The sequence below is a fragment of the Sinocyclocheilus rhinocerous genome, unplaced genomic scaffold (genome assembly GCF_001515625.1).
Source record: "Sinocyclocheilus rhinocerous isolate Xijiao unplaced genomic scaffold, SAMN03320098_v1.1 scaffold888, whole genome shotgun sequence".
Lineage (NCBI taxonomy): Eukaryota > Metazoa > Chordata > Actinopteri > Cypriniformes > Cyprinidae > Sinocyclocheilus > Sinocyclocheilus rhinocerous.
The window spans coordinates 145872-164895 of record NW_015634016.1 but is presented as its reverse complement, the minus strand read 5'-3'; the positions used below and the strand labels follow the sequence as shown (position 1 = coordinate 164895).

At 35.3% G+C, this 19024-nt stretch overlaps 1 protein-coding gene across 1 annotated transcript; it reads right to left on the bottom strand.

The window, feature by feature from the left end:
* Window positions 1-957: 957 nt before the first annotated feature.
* klhl2 (kelch-like family member 2) lies at window positions 958-18092 on the bottom strand. The gene is made up of 15 exons (XM_016558891.1): window positions 17764-18092; window positions 17379-17504; window positions 15968-16074; window positions 15422-15543; window positions 11759-11921; window positions 11514-11623; window positions 8314-8430; window positions 8075-8224; window positions 7045-7162; window positions 5381-5578; window positions 5108-5209; window positions 3664-3792; window positions 3438-3578; window positions 3183-3326; window positions 958-2041 (listed from the first exon to the last, which is right to left on the bottom strand). Exons 1-15 carry the CDS (start codon window positions 17778-17780, stop codon window positions 2013-2015), a joined length of 1773 nt encoding a protein of 590 aa, XP_016414377.1. The 5' UTR covers window positions 17781-18092; the 3' UTR covers window positions 958-2012.
* Window positions 18093-19024: the final 932 nt, after the last annotated feature.

Below are 19024 nucleotides of genomic sequence, written 5' to 3'. Positions count from 1 at the left end.
TGGTGCTACGGAGTACGGACCCCAAATATTACCATCGTCGTCCTAAAATTTAAAAGACAGCTATATAGTTTCTTATATAAAAAACTGAAATAGTGTAAAAAGTATATTATAAATGTCTGAAATATTATTTGGATAATAATAAGTGTCTATTAAGTTAAATTATTACGTTTTTTCCTACTCATCATAGTTCTGTACAGTTATAGTACTGTATTTATTGTTGTATTTATTTTTTCATTTGTTTTAATAATTTATTTTATTATGTATTTACTTGTTTGTATCTATATTTTTTCAAATGTGAAAAATTAAAATAAGTGTCAACAATTATTTGGAAAAATGTAGCTTCTCTTAAGTAGTAGTGTACTTTTACAGTACTGTATTTTATTTATATTGCATATATATTTTAATCTCCTTTTATTTATAATTTATCCACCCATTTATTTATTTGTTTGTTTTAATCTAATTTATTTATATCTTATGCTTGTTGATTTAGTTTACTTATTTTTTTTTCTATTTTTTGTTTGTATCTATTTGCATTCATGGCATTATTTTTGTTCATTTATTTTAACCTTAATCTTTTAAATGTATTTGAAACATTTTTTTCTCAAAGTGGAGTGTTAATAGTGGTGCATTCAAACAAGATCTTCTCTCGCTCTCATTTCCTCTGCATTATTTAGTACCAAATACAGTACATGCATAATTTATCAAGATATATTTTAAGTAAAAAAGTTCACAGGTATTTCACATATTACTCTCACAATATTATATTGTATTGTGCTTCGATCACAGACCCTCTCCCACATACACACACAAAATCTTAACATTAGGCATGGCTCGGTGACAGTACTTAAAGAGAGTTAAATACTAAACAGCAAGAGCAGAATAGAGAAAGCCATTAAAGTTACAGAAAACAAAGACAGAAAAAAGAGAGTGAAGAAGAAGAGAACCAAAAGAGAGTGAAAGAGAGAAAAGAAAGAAAGATTTCTATAAGAAGTAGTACCTTTATACCTCTTCAGTGTTCAGTACCGCTAGTACAGAGAGCACGTCACGTTGTTTAGTGAGTACAGCAGTAGTTTAAAGATGGCACACAAACATCAGTATTTAGAACCATGCAAAGCGGTTTAATACCCAAGCAACCAGTATCAGTCCACAGCATCGTGCATGCCGAAGCATTCATGTTAACGTTTCAAATGTCAAAGATCGCAATTCTCCAACGATTGGACCACAAGAAAAGAGCCAGAGGATATTAAAAGAAAAAGAAACAACAACAGACAGTTCAAACTTTAAGACTTCAAATGTTGTTTGGCAAACAAATTGCAAAATGAAAAAAGTTTGTTTGTCTTCAATAGAGACCCTTCTCGCATATAAGCAAGCAAAGGTTCAGCTCTAACCATAAAACGAAATTCACATCATCATCATCATCATCATCATCATCATCCAATGGAGTCCAGTGACTTCATAAACAACCTTCCAAGAGGCAACAAAGTGCTGGTCCTAAACTAGACACATTTTCCCTCAAGCTTTATTCGAATAAGCAAAAACCATCAAGAGGCTCCTTCAGATCAAACGATCAAGGAGCAAAAATTGCTGGCCATCCCCTCGGCTCAAACGCAGGAACGCTTTGTACACGTCGCAGATGCGCTGGCCAAATATTTGCACCAGTCTTTACTCAGAGTGTTTCGATTCTGCTTCGTCAGTGCAATAAGCATCATCATTGACTACTCTCAAACAAGAGAAACAGAAAGAAAAGAGAGATACAGAGTGTGTAAGTGTATATACTAGAGACAAAAAGAGGTAGTGTGTGAATGCTTGTAGTTACGTATCTGAATGAGTGTGTGGATGTGTGTGAGAGAGAGAGATACAGACAGAGAGAGAGAGAGAGCAGTATTCTCCAGGCCATGTCCATGGTGAAGCAGTTCCAGGATGAAGCCTCAGCCGTGGTAAGAGCTTCAGTGTGAGCGAATCCTCTGCTGTACGTCAGCTTCAGCTCTAGTGTTCAACAACTCCACAGCTGCTCAGAGAGGCTTATCAATGACAGTCACACCTGCAAAATGGCTGATGTATGAGTCTATCATGCAAAATGATTGAACATTTGTGTCTTCTGAACAACAGGTCCTATGTGGTACAAATTCCACTACACTACACAACCACCAGATGGAGCTCGTTCCCACAGTATGCTCTCTTTTTGGATTTTTCTGTTAATATTTGACCCATTACATAAAATAATTTTAATTAGGCACTCTATGATTCTGCTCTTAGAAGGTGAGTGTTACCTTATTCATAACTGACGAACTGATGATATTCTAAACAGTTCACTAAAACGTTTTATAAAAATGTTTTATGACTCATTGATTAATGTGACTAGTAATAAACAATGTTAAAGCATCTCTTCTGTTTTTTTTTTGTTTTTTTTTTGAAATTTGCAAATGTATGTATACCCAAAGAAAGTAATTTTTATAATTATATCATTATATTAAGATGAAAAATTATATTTTTGTTAGTTGAATTGACATTTGTACATAGAATTTCTAGAATTTAATTGTATTCCCCCTCTATATAACTGCTGATTTCTGTTTGTGTTTTTCTAAATAAAAAAAAGTTTTAATATTTCACTGCCAAATCAAATAATTAGTCAAATAATAACCTTGCTATTAATCAAAAAACAAGACAGCATTTAAAATCACTTTAAAATTCACCCGGTTCATTCATTACCCTGGAAATAGAAGATGAAGTAAAATGCATTGCATTGTGGGACATATGGCACATTTGGAAAGCACTGAAGGACATTTAGGTATTACATTACATAACTGCTCAAAAGTTTGTTGTCGGTAGATTTTGATCAAAAACACAGTAAAAACAGTAATACTGTGACATATTCTTACACTTTAAAATAACTTTTTTTGCCCATTTCAAAATATTTTAAAATGTAATTTATTCCTGTGCAGCCATTACTCCAGTCTTTAGTGTCACATGGTCCTTCAGAAATCATTCTAATATGCTGATTGGGTGCTCAACAAACATTTCTTATTATTATTAAGATTAAAAACAGTTATGCTGATACATTTTGTTTTGTGGAAACAATGATCCTTAAAAATATTACTGAAAAATGAATTTTTGAATAAATAGTACACAAAATATATACCACAAAAAGTAGTGCCATTTTGAACATAGCCTCTTTCTCTGACCTGCATAGCTGCGTCCTGTGCTCATGCAGGTGGGCAGTAGAGTCCATTTATCAGTGTTTGGATTGTAGAACTCCACTGAAGCCAGGTTGCATGAGCCATCATCGCCACCGATCACATATAGCAGGTTATTTACGGCACACACACCTGAAACACAGATAAACTTGATTGAACCATCACAGCTAGAATTGTTTTTGTGTGCGTGTCAGCTGGCAGAGTGACACACTGTGCTGTTCAGCAAAGATCTGACCAACTCACCTGCGTTCCTTCGGCACATATTCATATCAGCCACCTGTTTCCATGTGTTAGTGGCAGGGTCATAAACCTCACAGCTCTTTCTAACCAAGGGGCCGTCGTGCCCCCCTACTGCATAGAGCAGACCTTTTAACACACCTACACCTGTCCAACACAAACATTTGTGGTTTACACAGACATATGTTGCCAGCATACATGAAGGTTTTGTGTGTGTGTGTGTGTGTGTTACCTGCACCACTGCGGCGGGTTCCCATCTCTACTGTATAAGACCATTCATTGGTGTTTGGGTTATAGGCCTCAACTGTACTCAAACACTGACGAGTTGCTCCGTCATACCCTCCGACTGCATAAAGCAGACCTAAAAAACAGAGTTTGACATTTTTTTATATCAGTTGAAATCCGCTGTTCGATAAACAAAAATGTTTGAAAAAATAAATATGCACTGCACAAAAACGTAAAATATATAAAAATGCATTTAAAAAAATATTAAGATAACTTTAACCAAAGCTAAAATTACCAAGCTAAAGTTCAGGTAATGTTTCATTATCAATCACAAATTAAAATGCAGTAAGAAAGTTATTTCCCTTAACCAGGAAATTAACGTTCTTAGAATTGACAGACAGTTGACCCTGAGAGGTCAAGTAAATATCTACAGCGGATCTAAATATTTATAATTAATTATAACTAGTTATGATTAATTATTCATATTTCCCCATGAGCTGATTCGCTACAGAAATCAAATCTGATTGGTACTCAAGAAACATTTCTTACTATTATCAATGTTAAAAACTGTTGCACTGTCTAATATTTTTGTGGAAACTGCGATACATGATTTTTCGTTAGGATTCTTTGTTGAATGAAGAGTTCAAAAGAACAGCGTTTATTAGATTTTTTTGACCCACTAACACTTGCACTCTATTCTATTTCTGTTCTATCTACTTGTTTTCTCTTTATTTATTAAAAACATTAACCTTTAATTACTAACACTCTCTATTCTATTTCTATTCTATCTACTCATTGTCTTTTTATTCATAAAAAAATACTAACACTAACATTCTCTATTTTTATATAAAAAATAAGAACTTTGCACTCTAACACTAGCACTTCTCTATTCTATTTCTATTCTATCTACTTTTTATTCTTTTTATTTATTATAAAAAACAAATAAACCTTGCTATGTGTATTGTGTTAGACTAACCGGGACTTGTCACAGCACTTACATTTTGTTGTCTTTTGTTGGTCTGATTGCTTCTATTGTCCTCATTTGTAAGTCGCTTTGGATAAAAGCGTCTGCTAAATGATTAAATGTAAATGTAAAAGCCTTTACTGTCACTTTTAATCAATGTAATGCAACCTTGCTGAATAAAATGGTTAATAATAATGATTTTTTATTATATAATTATCCATATTATTTTAATAGCTTTACAATGTTAGCACTAAGCAGCATCAAAACAAAATATGCAAATACACTAATATGGCAATATACTCGTTATTACGAAATTTGTGCAGTATATAATGGGGTCTGATAAGGTTGAAGACCCCTTGTTTAGGTCCTTTTTTAAACTCAGAATTCATCAATTTGAAATTTCAAACAAAAGCAGAACAGCCATGCATGTCTATTGGCTGTGGCTGTACATATACAGACGGCGATTGGCTTCTTGGCAGTCACTAACCTCCAACAACGCCAACTCCAACACTGCTACGTCGCGTGTTCATGGGACTGACGTGGAACCACTCATTGGCCTTAGCGTTATATGCCTCTACAGTAGCTAAACCTGCAAACCAACATCATCATAATGGTCACGGATGTAGGAACACAGTACATTCCAGTTTTCATTAGTATCTTCATAATAATGAGCATTATTGTTACCATAACCAACATAACAGCTATGCACTTCTCCACATAAACAGTATGCAAGATAATGCAAGATCAATTAATATATTACCTGTGCTGCCATCAAAGCCTCCAACAGCATAAAGCAGTGCGTTGAGGACAGCAGAGCCTAGAGTTGACCTCCGGTCCTGCATGCTGCTGACACAACACCACTCGTCTTTTACTGGGTCATATGCATCCACCGTCCTCACTCGTAATGACCCGTTAAAACCCCCGACAGCATACACAACACCACCCATATACACCACACCTACACATACGTAAAAGAAAAGAAAAATTGTGAACTAGCTTCAAGCATCCAATATTAAAAATCAAATAATACATTTTTTGTAACAGCTGTTGGGTAAATGAGTCAAGTACATTTTCATTGAGGCAAGTTGTCACATGCCTTTTAAATGTTATGCGGTTACATCATTTAATAATTACAAAAAATGGTTCATTAGTTATTTTGTATAAAATTTTGTCAGAATATACAGCACTGTTCAAAAAGATTTTTTTAAATGTTGTGTAATGTTTATTTGATCAAAAATAAAGTAAACTTTAAATTTACTTTAAATGTGCAATGTACATTTTTGTGTGCAATTAAAATAACTTAATTTCAAATTTATGTTAATATATTTAATTTATTCCTGCAATGGCAAAGCTGAATTTTCAGCATCATTACTCCAGTCTTCAGTGTCACATGATCCTTCAGAAATCGTTCAAATATTCTGATTTGGCGCTTTAGCAATATTTCGTCTTATTATCAATGTTGAACACACTTTATATTTTTGTGGAAACTGAAACTTTTTTTTTAAAATCAGGATTCTCTGATCAACAGAAAATTTGAAGAACAGCATTTATTTGAAACAGAAAACTTTCTAAATGTCTTTATATGTCACTTTTGTTCAATTTAATGCATTCTTGATGAATAAAAGTATTAACTGCTATTAAAAACTAATCAGTAACACTTTAGTATAGTGACCAATTCTCACTATTAACTAATCACTTATTAACAGGCCTATTATTAATACATTTGCTGTTTATTAGTACTTACAAAGCACATATTCTACATTCCTATTCCTGCCCAATACCTAAACTTAACAACTGCATTACTAACTATTAATAAGCAGCAAATTAGGAATTTGAGGCAAAAATTGTAGTTAATGGTTTGTTAATAGCAAGAATTGGACCTTAAAATAAAGTGTGACCAACTAATCTCTTAACTTGACCCCAAACTTTTGAATGGTAGTGTTGTCACCAAATGCTGTGCCCAATTAACAGTATCCTTTTTTCTGGGACAATAAGTAGTCAAGACTTACAGTATGTGCCTATACAAATATTGAAACCCAATAGTTCCCACCCCCCAATTCATGTTTTCTGTATAAAAATATTCATGCCACATAAAAAGTCTGTGGGGTATATATTCCACTTAAGCCACTTTTGTGATGTAAAGAAAATAAAGGTAAATATAAACTTGCAATTTAATTTTCTTGCGGTCACTTACATGTGCAGTCACTAAACATAATTTCCATCACCAGGGTAAATGAAACAGCGGCATGTTTTTAGCAGAATACACATCACAACAGATTCCTCAGCAAATAACATTCAACACACCCAAGAGTCTCCTCCCCATCATTATTTTCAGTACGTGTTCTAACATGTAGAGCTGTTGAATGTGAGACCAGGGTGAATCATTTTGCCAGTCATTGTCAATGATATGAGCGTGCAGCTCACCTGCTCGACATCGTCTGGAGGGTAATTCTGCCACTTGGAACCATCTCTCCTCCTCGAAATCATAGCACTCCACACTGCGGATGGCTTTAGGGGCCTGTCCCCCCACCACCATCATCACCTTTAGCACACATGAGAAAAGACTCCAATCAAAGCCATCTAGAACGCGGCTTCTCAAACTTTTTATCTAGTTTAAATTATTTTGTTAAAGTGGTTTAAAACATGTGCCAAGTTCTTAGAAACATACTCTATGATTTTTAAACTATAACATTTTTAGTAAAGGTTTAAATATAATAGCTGTACAAAATGTGTTCAACACGGATACGCTGTTTTCGTTCAGATCAAATCACAACAACGTAGGAAACAGATCCGGCGTGACGCAGCTGACACAGAACAGCATACGCTGTTTACGTCCAGCTGATACGCTCCAAAACGGCGCTACAGGGTGATGCGGAGGAGACGAATTGTTGAATAAAGTCGTTATTTGTTTTTTCTTTTGTGCACAAAAAGTATTCTCGTAGCTTCGTAAAATTACGGTTGAACCACTGATGTCACATGGATTATTTTACCGATCTCCTTGCTACGTCTCCGGACTTGGGAACATTTCAGTTGTATTGCAGTCTATGCAGGGTCAGACAGCTCTCAGATTCCATCAAAAATATCTTGAATTGTGTTCCGAAGATGAATGAAGGTCTTACGGGTTTGAAACGACATGAGGGTGAGTAATTAATGACAGAATTTTCATTTTTGGGTGAACTAACCCTTTAATTTTGTTAAAACCAAATATAATTTCAATCGCTTGGTTTAATAAAAAAATTATGACTAAAATGTCCACAAATCACATCAGAGACATGGACTAGAGATTTGCACCCATTGTAAGTTGAGCCAAGATGTTCAGATATGTGACAAGAGTTTGAATCCAGCTTGCATCATGTTCCCAATCTCCATCCACTGACTTCCTGCTCTTTACAGCTAATGAAAATGTCAAAAAAATAAAATAAAATCAATAATAATCAAGACTGTCCAGACAAACCTTTGGGTAGCTGATGGGTGTTCTCACTCTGGTGCGGATGGTCTTCATCGTGGAGCGCTGCTCGGCCGGCAGCAGGTGGTACTTCATGGCTTCAATTAGGTAGTCTTTACAGGCGCTGCTGTTCTTCACTAAAGTTTCCTCCTCCACCCTCTACACACACACACACATAAAATTCAATAAAAATGAAAGAACATCAAAGCAAATATTCACTAACGCATTACTCATGCACACACATATACCTGTACGAGGTATTCTCTGGAAAGAAGAGGCAAGCGAACATTTTCCATCAGATGAGCCATGTGTTCCTGACGCACATCTTTATCATGCGTGACCCAAGCTATGACCGCTTCAAACACCTATAAACACCCAGGGAAAGTTTAATACCTGTCTCATCTGTTATACCTGAGAATTAATCACAAATCATCAGCATGAAATACAGGTGTAAAAAGTTACAAAACATTTTGACATCTGATAACTGCAATCATAGATATGTATAGGTAGATGCCACATTTGACCGTCCCAAACACGTTGACGCATCCACCATCTTGGAACAGTCTATATGTCGTCATTCATGATAAAAATCAATGAGTTTCAAGACGCAACAACATTGTGCAGCATCTGGTTGTAAAAACTGCCTGAATTTAAATTCCTAAAGAAATTGGATAAACTTTCAAGGTAAGAATGTGTTGGTTTTTTTATATGTATTAACTCAATACGAAAGTACTAAAGTATTAGTACTTTTAAATGCTTTGTTAGTTAACGGCTTCGTCTTGTTGTATTGTGTAGTTTAGCAAAAGCATCTTCTGAAGTCGACTGAAGATATAGATATTCATACATGCATATAACTACAGTTGCAGTGCACATGCACCGGCAACTTGCTTTCAAGTGTTTACAGACATCCCAATATGGTGGACGGCTTACATACAGCAGACCACAGAAACAGCCTCTAATAGGGCATGTATTTATACATATCTATGACTGCAATAACCTACAAAGATAGTCAAAAATGCATGTTACCACATCGCATTAGTAGTAGTGTAGTGTGAACACTAATACATCGTGGACAACATCAAAGCACCGCCCACTCAGCTGTCAATCATTCCATTGCACAATAAAGAAAGTAAAAATAACTTCAAAAATCTTGTTTAAAGTGCCCCTATTATGCCATTTTTAAGGTTGCTAATATTGTTTGGCGGGCAAGTTGGCGACGTAGAACGTGGGCAGACATTATGCAAATGTGTTACTTCGTGACGTAGAGCCGTAACAGAATAAGATTCGAATTCCTGACTACTCATTTAGGCGATTGCGAGTCGACTCTTTTTTTTGATAGACAATACCTTTATTTATCGTGCACTGTTGGCTTCACAACTTTGCAGATAGTTTATGTTCACATACAGCTACATGACACACTGCATGAAAGGTAATATTCGAAAAGGCATAATAGGGGCACTTTATAACACATGCCAAATTTATAGAAACATACTCTTTGTGTCTGTTTTGTATGTTTGTATAATTTTACCATAACAATATAATGATTCTAAAAAGTAATAACCTATTTCCATCATATTAACATATGATGTTTTTTGGTTCAATTAGAATTATTTATATGCTATAATAATCGTTATTAATATTTTGAGTTAGCGTTTTTTTATATATTTAGATTTCCAGTTTTAGTTTTATGTTTTTATGTAAGTTATGTGATTGTCATTTTAATTAGTTTTTGTTTTTTAACATTTACTAATTCATTGTATTATTTAAAATACAGTTGCCACAAGGCAAGTTTCTCATCTTATATTTATATTTGATTTTAATTCAGCTTTATTTTAACAAAATTATAACAAACTTATAACAAAAAATGTTTGAAATAGTTTTGCAGGTAGGATTAGTTAATAATATTTTGAATTAGCATTTACTTTTATATTTATTTTTAAATTTTTTTAGTTTTAATTTGAGTAATTTTGATGATTTTTTGGTTAGTAAGTTGAGTGATTTTGTTATTTTAATTAGTTTTAGTTTTTTTAACAAGTGATTTTGTTTTGGGGGTGTACTAGAACAGGCTCTCATACTAGGTTGTTCAAAAAACACATTATTTTTCACATATTTTACATTATTACAACACCTCTCTCCCCAGTCTGGCATGAACAGCTCGAATAGTTCCTGTATCAAATGAAGGCCCGCCTTCTGAAATACGAAATGTGCTGTGATTGGTTAGCTGGGCCAGTGTGTTTTGTGATTGGCACTACCCGGCGCCTGGTCGGGAAATGTCATGCCCCTTACCATAGTCGCCTGCTGCGAGCTTCAGTGTAAATATTGCGTCAATATCAAATCAATTTGAGCGCGATTTAAACCCAGATGATTGTAACCACTCTAAGTTCGTCTGCTTTGGGAAAGCTAGCGTGTCTCCGACATAGTGATAACACTCGTTGCCTTCTCTAGTGCAGCTCAACCAAGTCTCGTCCCATTCGTCGATCTTTGTGATATCACAAATCCCGGAAAATATGCATTGTAGTCCAAACGAGTCGTTTGTTGTAGTTTTTGAAAAGTTTTTGCAGATATTTTTCATGCTCAAACAGCAACATTACAGACTAACTAAAGTTGAAAAAGTGAAAAAGCATAATAGGACCCCTTTAATTTACAGATTCATTGTATTTTTTTTTAAAATACAGTTGCCAAGGCAAGTTTTTCATCTTATATTTATATTTAATTTTAATTCAGCTTTATTTCAACAAAATGATAACAAACCTATAACAAAAAATGTTTTATTAAATAGTTTTAGGATTAGTTCATTATCGTAACACTTTGCCTTGTGATAACAAGGTCATTTATCAAGAGACTTATTGACCTTGACACATAGTCATTAGAGTTTGCAGGGCTCTTCTGTATGATATTATTTTCTGTTATACGCATCTTTTCTTCAGAAATAAGCATTCGGTCAAAATTGAAATGCATGTAGTCACAAAATTAAACGCATTCTCAAAATCTGAACAAAAGTGATCACAGGAGATGTTTCTGAGATGCGTGTCAATACCAGGTTTAAATAGCATTCTAGAGACGGATGTTAATACCAGGTGGAACAAGCCAGACGTAGAACTGAAATGAATTAATTAAAATACAAAAATATGATATCTTTAGAAGCTGGTGTTGCCATGGCAAAAATACAGCATGGTGCCTAGGGCTGAACGATTAATTGCACAAAAAATCGCAATTAGATTATTTTCCAAAATCGTTCAGCCCTAATGGTGCCCACGCCTTGCATCTTCCAACTCCTGTTTCCATGACGACCAACAAACTCTCATCAGCAGCTACAGCTATTCCCATAGTATTATTGTACCAGCAGTATGTTACCATGGCAACAGAGCTGCTGAAGTCTGCATGATAAAATCACCTGTGTGCTGCTATAGTTACAGCAATACAAGCCTCTCATCAAACGTGATGCTACCTTTTCTTCTGATGGAATGGTCAGTTTGTCGCTTGCTATGAGGCTGCACACTTGCTCCATGCCCAGATTGAGAAACTCTTCACTCTGCACGACCTCTGAGAAGTGTTGCTCTGTGAGTGTCGATGAGTGGGAGAGAGATTGAGGCTGTCAAACAGAGTTACTAACACATCCAATAAGGAACATAACTATTATGACTACCGTGTGCATGAACTTCTCAGTTCTTTCTTTTATGGATGGACACACACCTGCGTACGTGTTGGCGAGATTGAGCAGCTCTGTGCAGGCGTGCAAATCAGCGAAGGCGCGGATACCGAGGCAGTTGGTTGGGTGAAGTTGAGTTATGAGAAACTCGCAGCAGGCCTTTTTAACTTCCTGTAACTGCAGCAGACCAGCGGCGGGCAAGAGCACCTGAACACACACACACAAACAGAAAAGACCTCACACACGGCTTCATACGAGCCCTTTAAGAATTTTGTCTCCTGCATTTTTACTTGCCCTGACAAGAATTTTACACGCATTAAGGTCAATTTAAAAGGACACATGTACATATTTTCAAAATATATACTGTATGTGTGCGTACATATACATATACATATACATACATACATATATATACATACATATATATATATATATATATATATATATACACAGTGGTGTGAAAAAGTAAAACATTGTTATTGAATTGTGTATATATGCATGTATACATTGTTATTGAATTGTGTATATATATATATACAGTGGTGTGAAAAAGTGTTGGCCCCCTTCCTGATTTCTTATTTTTTTGCATGTTTGTCACACTTTAATGTTTCAGATCATCAAACAAATTTAAATATTAGTCAAAGATAACACAAGTAAACACTATATATATATATATACACACAATTCAATAACAATGTATACATACATATATACACAATTCAATAACAATGTTTTACTCATAAATATGTCACATTACGTAAGTGCAAATGTCGTTTCTTGACGCATAAACCCAGGATGCCCTGTGAACCTATATTGGACATGGGGTGGGCGATATGAGCAAAATCTTATATCCCGATATGAGTAACTTTATTTCACGGTAACGATATATATCACAATAGTTATTTTTGCTTTAAATAAGGTCTTTAGGATATCAAAATTTTAGATACCATAAAAAAATTCATAATTCTTGTCACCAGTGTCAATATCACAAAAAACTAATACTAGCCCAAATAAAAAATAAATAAATAAATAAATAAACAGCTAGCGATTAAATAAGAATAAGAAACAAATTACAAGCAATAGGACAAAAAATACAGTAGAACAAATAAGAAATGCTACATACATTGTATAAAGTGATCAAATGTATAAAAACACTGCACATTCTTCACTGTGTAAATTAAATATATATTTCTTCTTATTAAAGTTACAAAAGTGCTTTAGTCTAGAGCAGTGAGAGATTTTCTCTCTTTTGTTGTTTGACTAACATGAATGAACGACAGCAGGAATATTAGACTGCTGTCACTTTAAGAGCTGCCTGGATCCAATATACTGTTACACATGTTTTCTTTCTCAGCTGTTTGCTTTCACTTAAGAACTTACTGTTAACATGAATGAACGACAGCAGGAATATTAGACTGCTGTCACTTTAAGAGCTGCCTGGATCCAATATACTGTTACACGTTTTCTTTCTCAGCTGTTTGCTTTCACTTAAGACCTAAATTACTGTGCATACTTGCAAAGTTGGGCATTTTGACATATACAAGTGTGTCTTATACCGTTCAAGCCCTATAAAGCGACAAAAATAGCTCTATGAGCACCGTCTTCACGTGCGCGCACCTCTCTGACAGCGTTCAGAAACAGTCTCAGACAATGCGTGCATATAGCGAAATGAGTTCTCTTTCGCTGCTGATTGCGTTTCAAACAATTAATCATGATTAATCACATCCAAAATTAAAGTTTTTGTTTACATAGTATGTGTGTGCATTGTGTATATTTATTATGTACACATACATACACACCTATGCATGTATATATTAATGAAAAATATGTTACATTTATATTTTAAATATATTTATATATAATATGAATTATATGAATATAAATATATGCAAAATATTTATATGTAAATATTTTCAAAATATATACTGTACAGTATGTGTGCATATTTATATATACATAATAAATATACACAGTACACACATATATTATGTAAACAAAAACTTTTATTTTGGATGTGATTAATCGTTTGACAGCACTAGTTTCAACGGCTTAAAACCACTTGTTTTTAAACTGCAATGCTTAAAAACGCGTGCAAATTGTAAGTTTTCATGACCACGTACCACAGCAACGTCACGTGAGTGTGTAACCGTGATAGAGACAGTGCTCAGACTGATCTGAGATTTGCCCCGCAAACATTTCAGCAGTAAATTATAGGCCAGTGTGTCCCGTATTTCTGTCGACTGAACCCATGCCGTTAATTGTGAATTTATCAGAATTCGTTGAGTTTCGGTTCATCATTGTGAAGCCTCCTGTTCAAGATGTTCAACGCATCCTCTGTTTTCCTATTTATTTTATAAAAGCACAACGTTTCCTAAATATTTTTCTCCTTTTTTGGAAAGTCGTGGAAATGACATATAGCAAATAAAACAAGACTATTGATTCTGTGTTATATTTTTATTTACGGGTGGGACGTGTGTCCCCACGACCCCCCGCCACTTTTTGCGACATCTCGCGGCACGCACGGATGTACCTAAAGAAACATCTCCATTTGATAACAAATCCGTTGGTCTGTGTTAAAAAACAGGCGATCTATCGCTGGGATGTGTTACAGCGAGCACTCGTTGCTGCTGTTATCAGTTCTCTCTTGGCACTCATGCACAATGCGCAGTCTTCACACAGACGATCGTACGCTTTGTTCTGTTAAAAGCACAAAACAAAATGCACACAAACATGTCCTTGCTCTTGATATACAATCACTGATGAACACCTTTGGTTTTAATGAGAGGGGAAAAAAAACTACACGAGGGTGGATTAGAACCCAAACCCTCGGAAATGCTTGACAAAAGTTCTACCACTAGACCACTAAAGCACACACATATGATTAATGCAAATTTATATATTTATTCAATTCTGTGAAGAATCTCGGTACTAATTGTATTTTATTATTAATACGTTTATTATTAATTTATATTAATATAGTCGCTTGCAATGTGGGCAGGGCCCGCGTGCGCTGTGGGCCCCCCCCGCGCGGCACGGGCCCCAGTGCGGCTACACTGCCTGCACTGTCTGTAGATACGCCACTGGAGACGAAGGTCCAAAATTTCTGCCAGTTGACAAATTTCTACCGGTTAATCGTGTCTGCCGGTATATCGCCCACCCCTAACTGGACATGTGAAATGGATGTCTTTGGATTATGTCTCACGCCACTAAATGTTGCATTAAGTTAAAATTAAGCCAAGTTGCACCTTATCTGGGCTGTTTTTTAAAGCAAGAAAGTGTCCCATATGTACACCACTCACTCTTTGTCCCTCTATTTATAATATGAGAGAAGCTTAATGCACATGCAAACTGAATTGACAGCATTAATGATGGACCTAGCAGGTTATGGTACCATCAGGGTCATTCTTATTGTTAAGCCTTGCAGCAAAGTTTGGATTCGAGTTCCTCCCTTAAAAATTCGGCCTCATTTTAACACCCTCTGTCTAGTCAACTGTGCAGACACAGACACATAAGCTACTGACACCCACCCACACAACACACACACACACATCCTGGATGTGATTTTCTGTCCTCTCAGAGTAATACCAAAGAACACAACATAAAAAGAATACAAAATCAGTCAACTGAGTTTTAAGGTCATATTTTTATAGCGTGCAAAAAAACAAATGTGGCGCTTCAGTCACCCACACACACACACACACAGTTACCTGCACATTCTCCTCTGTTACTTGGATCTCAGCAGTGTAAACATAGTCGATCAGTATTCCCAGAGTCCAGCCGTCAATCTCTTTGATTCGAACCTTCTTCTGACGGCTCTCAGTCATCTCTCCTACAATCACAAATATTCACAAAATATTCCTTTTGAATGTTTTTTTTTTTTGCTTAATACTATATATATATATATATATATATAACATAATTTATGTATATATATATTTTATAAAAATGCAATATACTGGTGGTGTTGTGTTAGTGGCTCCTAAACATTATAATTTCCATTCACAGTATGAAAATTTTATTTATCAGCCTCAGAGGATAACATTGGGAAGAGTACAAAACCTGAGTGACTTCAATTTATCATACTGAGATCTTATTTGACTTCTAATGTTTTATGCAATTACACACTCAAACATAAGATACGCATGCGTATAAGGCATTTTTTTTATTCCCAGACTATAACTATAGCCCAGCAGCAGATGGACTGCCCTAATGTGACCCTCCACTGTTGTGAATGTGTGTGAGTGTGTTCTCACCTGTAAACATAGCGTGGAAGTACGGACACCCTGCAGCTAAGACGACTCGATGAGCAGCTATCTCCACATCCTCCGCAATGATGGTGACATCACACAACACACTCTGACTGCAGAGAGGGGAAAGATTTCATACATGCACACTGATCAGTTCTTACACACAGTGGCCACAAAAAACTATTTGGACAAAATGTCTGTATGACACTGCATTAGACACTACAAACGTCAAACGTAGCAGCATCTGCAAATACAGGAAGACCACAGAACTAACCTTTTTCTGAGCGATTTTGCAATGATTTTTAAGCAGCCGGTGTTAAGGTGATTTTAGTGGATTTTTCGTAAATTATGTATCATAACATAAGATATGCATGTAAGGCATTTTTTTTATTCCTAGATTCCAGCGGCTCTAGCCCTAATCTTGTCCTAATGTGACCTTCCACTGGTTTGTCTTTATTTTGACCCATATACCTTCTAAAAACAGAAATACTATAAAATATTAATACAATTTAAAATAACTGTTCAACATTTTAATATATTAATAAATCATAATAATAAAATGTAATTTATTCCTGTGACTGCAAATCTGAATTTTCAGCAGCCATTACTCCAGTGTCACATGATCTTCCAGAAATCAGTCTAATATGCTGATGATTTGGTGCTCAAGAGACATTTCTTATTATTATCAATGCTGAAGACAATTGCGCTGCTTAATATTTTTGTGGAAACTGATACATTTGTTCAGGATTCTTTGATAAATAGAGCATCCAAAAAAACAGAATATTTGAAATAAATATCTTTTATCACTTTTGATCAACTTAATGCAATCTTGTTGAATAAAAGTATTAATTTATTTCTTCAAACGGAAAAAAAAAATCTTAAAAAATTACAAACAGTTACGTATATTGTAAATAAATGCCATGAGTGCTTTGATAATTTTCTATAAAATGCAAGGTCTTTTATCCATTTTTAAATGTGGTTAAAGCATCCAAATACTTTCTGTGGCAACTGAATTATTATAACTAAATGACTATTTTAATACACATAACAGCAAAGAGCATGTTACCCAAAATTAAAATGTTGTCTTTGTTTACTCATCCTCATGTCATTTCAAAATTCTGTGACTTTCTTTTTTTCTGTAGATCACCAAACGGCGTATTCGACAGAATAGTTAACCTCAGTCATCACTCACTTTCATTGCATCATTTTTTTTTTTTAATACAATAAAAGTGAATACTGGCAGAGTGAGGCTGTCATTCTGCAAACATCTTCTGTGTTCCACAAATAAACATAATGACAGAAATTTCATTTTAGGTTAAATAACCATGTAATCGCAGACACATTAAAACAGTATACTTAAAGTTATTAAGAGGTACTGCATGATTTCCACCAGTATCTCACACACACCGACACACACCTGCGGAGCTCATTCATGATCCTGAAAGCTTTCCTCATGTGACGTGGATTGATGGTGACCGCACTCTGTTTCTCACACACATCATCCTTCAGCTCCACAGCTTTATGATGGCAAAGCTTAGTGCATCTGAAACACACACACACACACACAGTGGTACATCATCACACACCGTAGTACCATTACACAAGAAGTGACCATATGGCAGTTGTCAAATCTGACATCAGTTCCTAAACATGTGACATAAAGAGTGTTGGAGGTGTGTGGACAAAGACAGAGAGATGTCATGTGAACTTATGGCTGAACAGATTTACTCTATATTGACATTACAGTAGTGTGAACACAAGCATGTCTCTCTCTCTCACAAACACACACACATAGCTCTTACAGTGGATGAATCTCCATAGCGCTGGTTCCGTTCACATCAGTCTGTGTCTCTCCATCTCTGGTCGGGCTCTGTTGTTTAAATCCCCGCTGTGTCCCGTCCACCGAACCGAGCCGAACCGGGCTGGACTGGGTCCTGGTGTGCGGGTCCAGCTCCGCTAATGAAAATAAAAGATAAAAGCGGCCTCACAATCGGTGTCAGTGTGACTGACGTGACCGGATACTGTGCGGCAGACAGGTCCGTTGTGTGGGTGAGGACAGGACACATCCAGAGACCCAAACGCTACAGCTCACACACAAAAACAAGAGTGAAGGAAAGACTGACACACTCCTTCGGCGACAAACAAAAACACCAGCGGCCCCACAGCGACCGCTACTGCTGGAAGACCTTACGACAGACTACTGAGAGACGGTCATGTGTGTTTGGTTATATTTTTGAGACAATAAATAACTGTTTTGAGTCAAAGTGTATCTTAAAGAGGACGTTCTGTTTCTAATTATTATTTCATACGGTTAATTATCATTATACATTGGGGTCGGTAAGATTTGTATAATGGTTTTGAAAGAAATCTATTATGCCCAGCAAAGCTACATTTCATAATAATAATAATAAATACAGTAATATTATAACACATTAAAATATTTTTTTCATTATTCTAATGCATTTTAAAATGTAATGAATTTTCAGCAGCCATTACCCCTGTCTTCTATGTTTTCCTTCAGAAATCATTGTAATATGCCGATTTGGTCCTCAAGAAATATTTCTCATTATTATCAGTTGAAAACATTTGTGCTTCTTAATAGTTTTGTAGAAACTGCAATACATTTTTTTCAGGATTTTCTGATATATATATATATATATAAAGTACAAAAGTACAGCTTTTATTTGAAATAGAAATCTTTTGTAACATTACAAAAATACTTTGTCATACCAATTTCTTAAAAAAAAAATTACTGACCCCTATATAATATTGTAATAGTAGTTATTCATTAAAAAATTATTTACTTTAGCTTATGATAGGGTGTCACATACATAGTGATGTCACATTTTATGACATCACCAATTATAGGCTATTCAATTTCAATTACCAGGCATAACATTTCCCCAATAACTGACAGGAATCAAAAGAAATAGGTGTCCTACATACATGACGCAACATATACTCTGTAAAATGCAGAGAAGAATCTGATCGCAGACACTTGTTAGCCAATCAGAAAACATGGAGGCCAATGGCGTGAGTGTTGGGCAAGTTACCTATTTGCCA

Coding starts and splice junctions, on each gene's coding strand:
- klhl2 (XM_016558891.1), bottom strand. Junction 5,210..5,380: donor AGGCTTTGATGGCAGCACAG/GTAATATATTAA, acceptor GTTGGTTTGCAG/GTTTAGCTACTGTAGAGGCA. Junction 3,327..3,437: donor TATGTGCCGAAGGAACGCAG/GTGAGTTGGTCA, acceptor TCTGTGTTTCAG/GTGTGTGTGCCGTAAATAAC.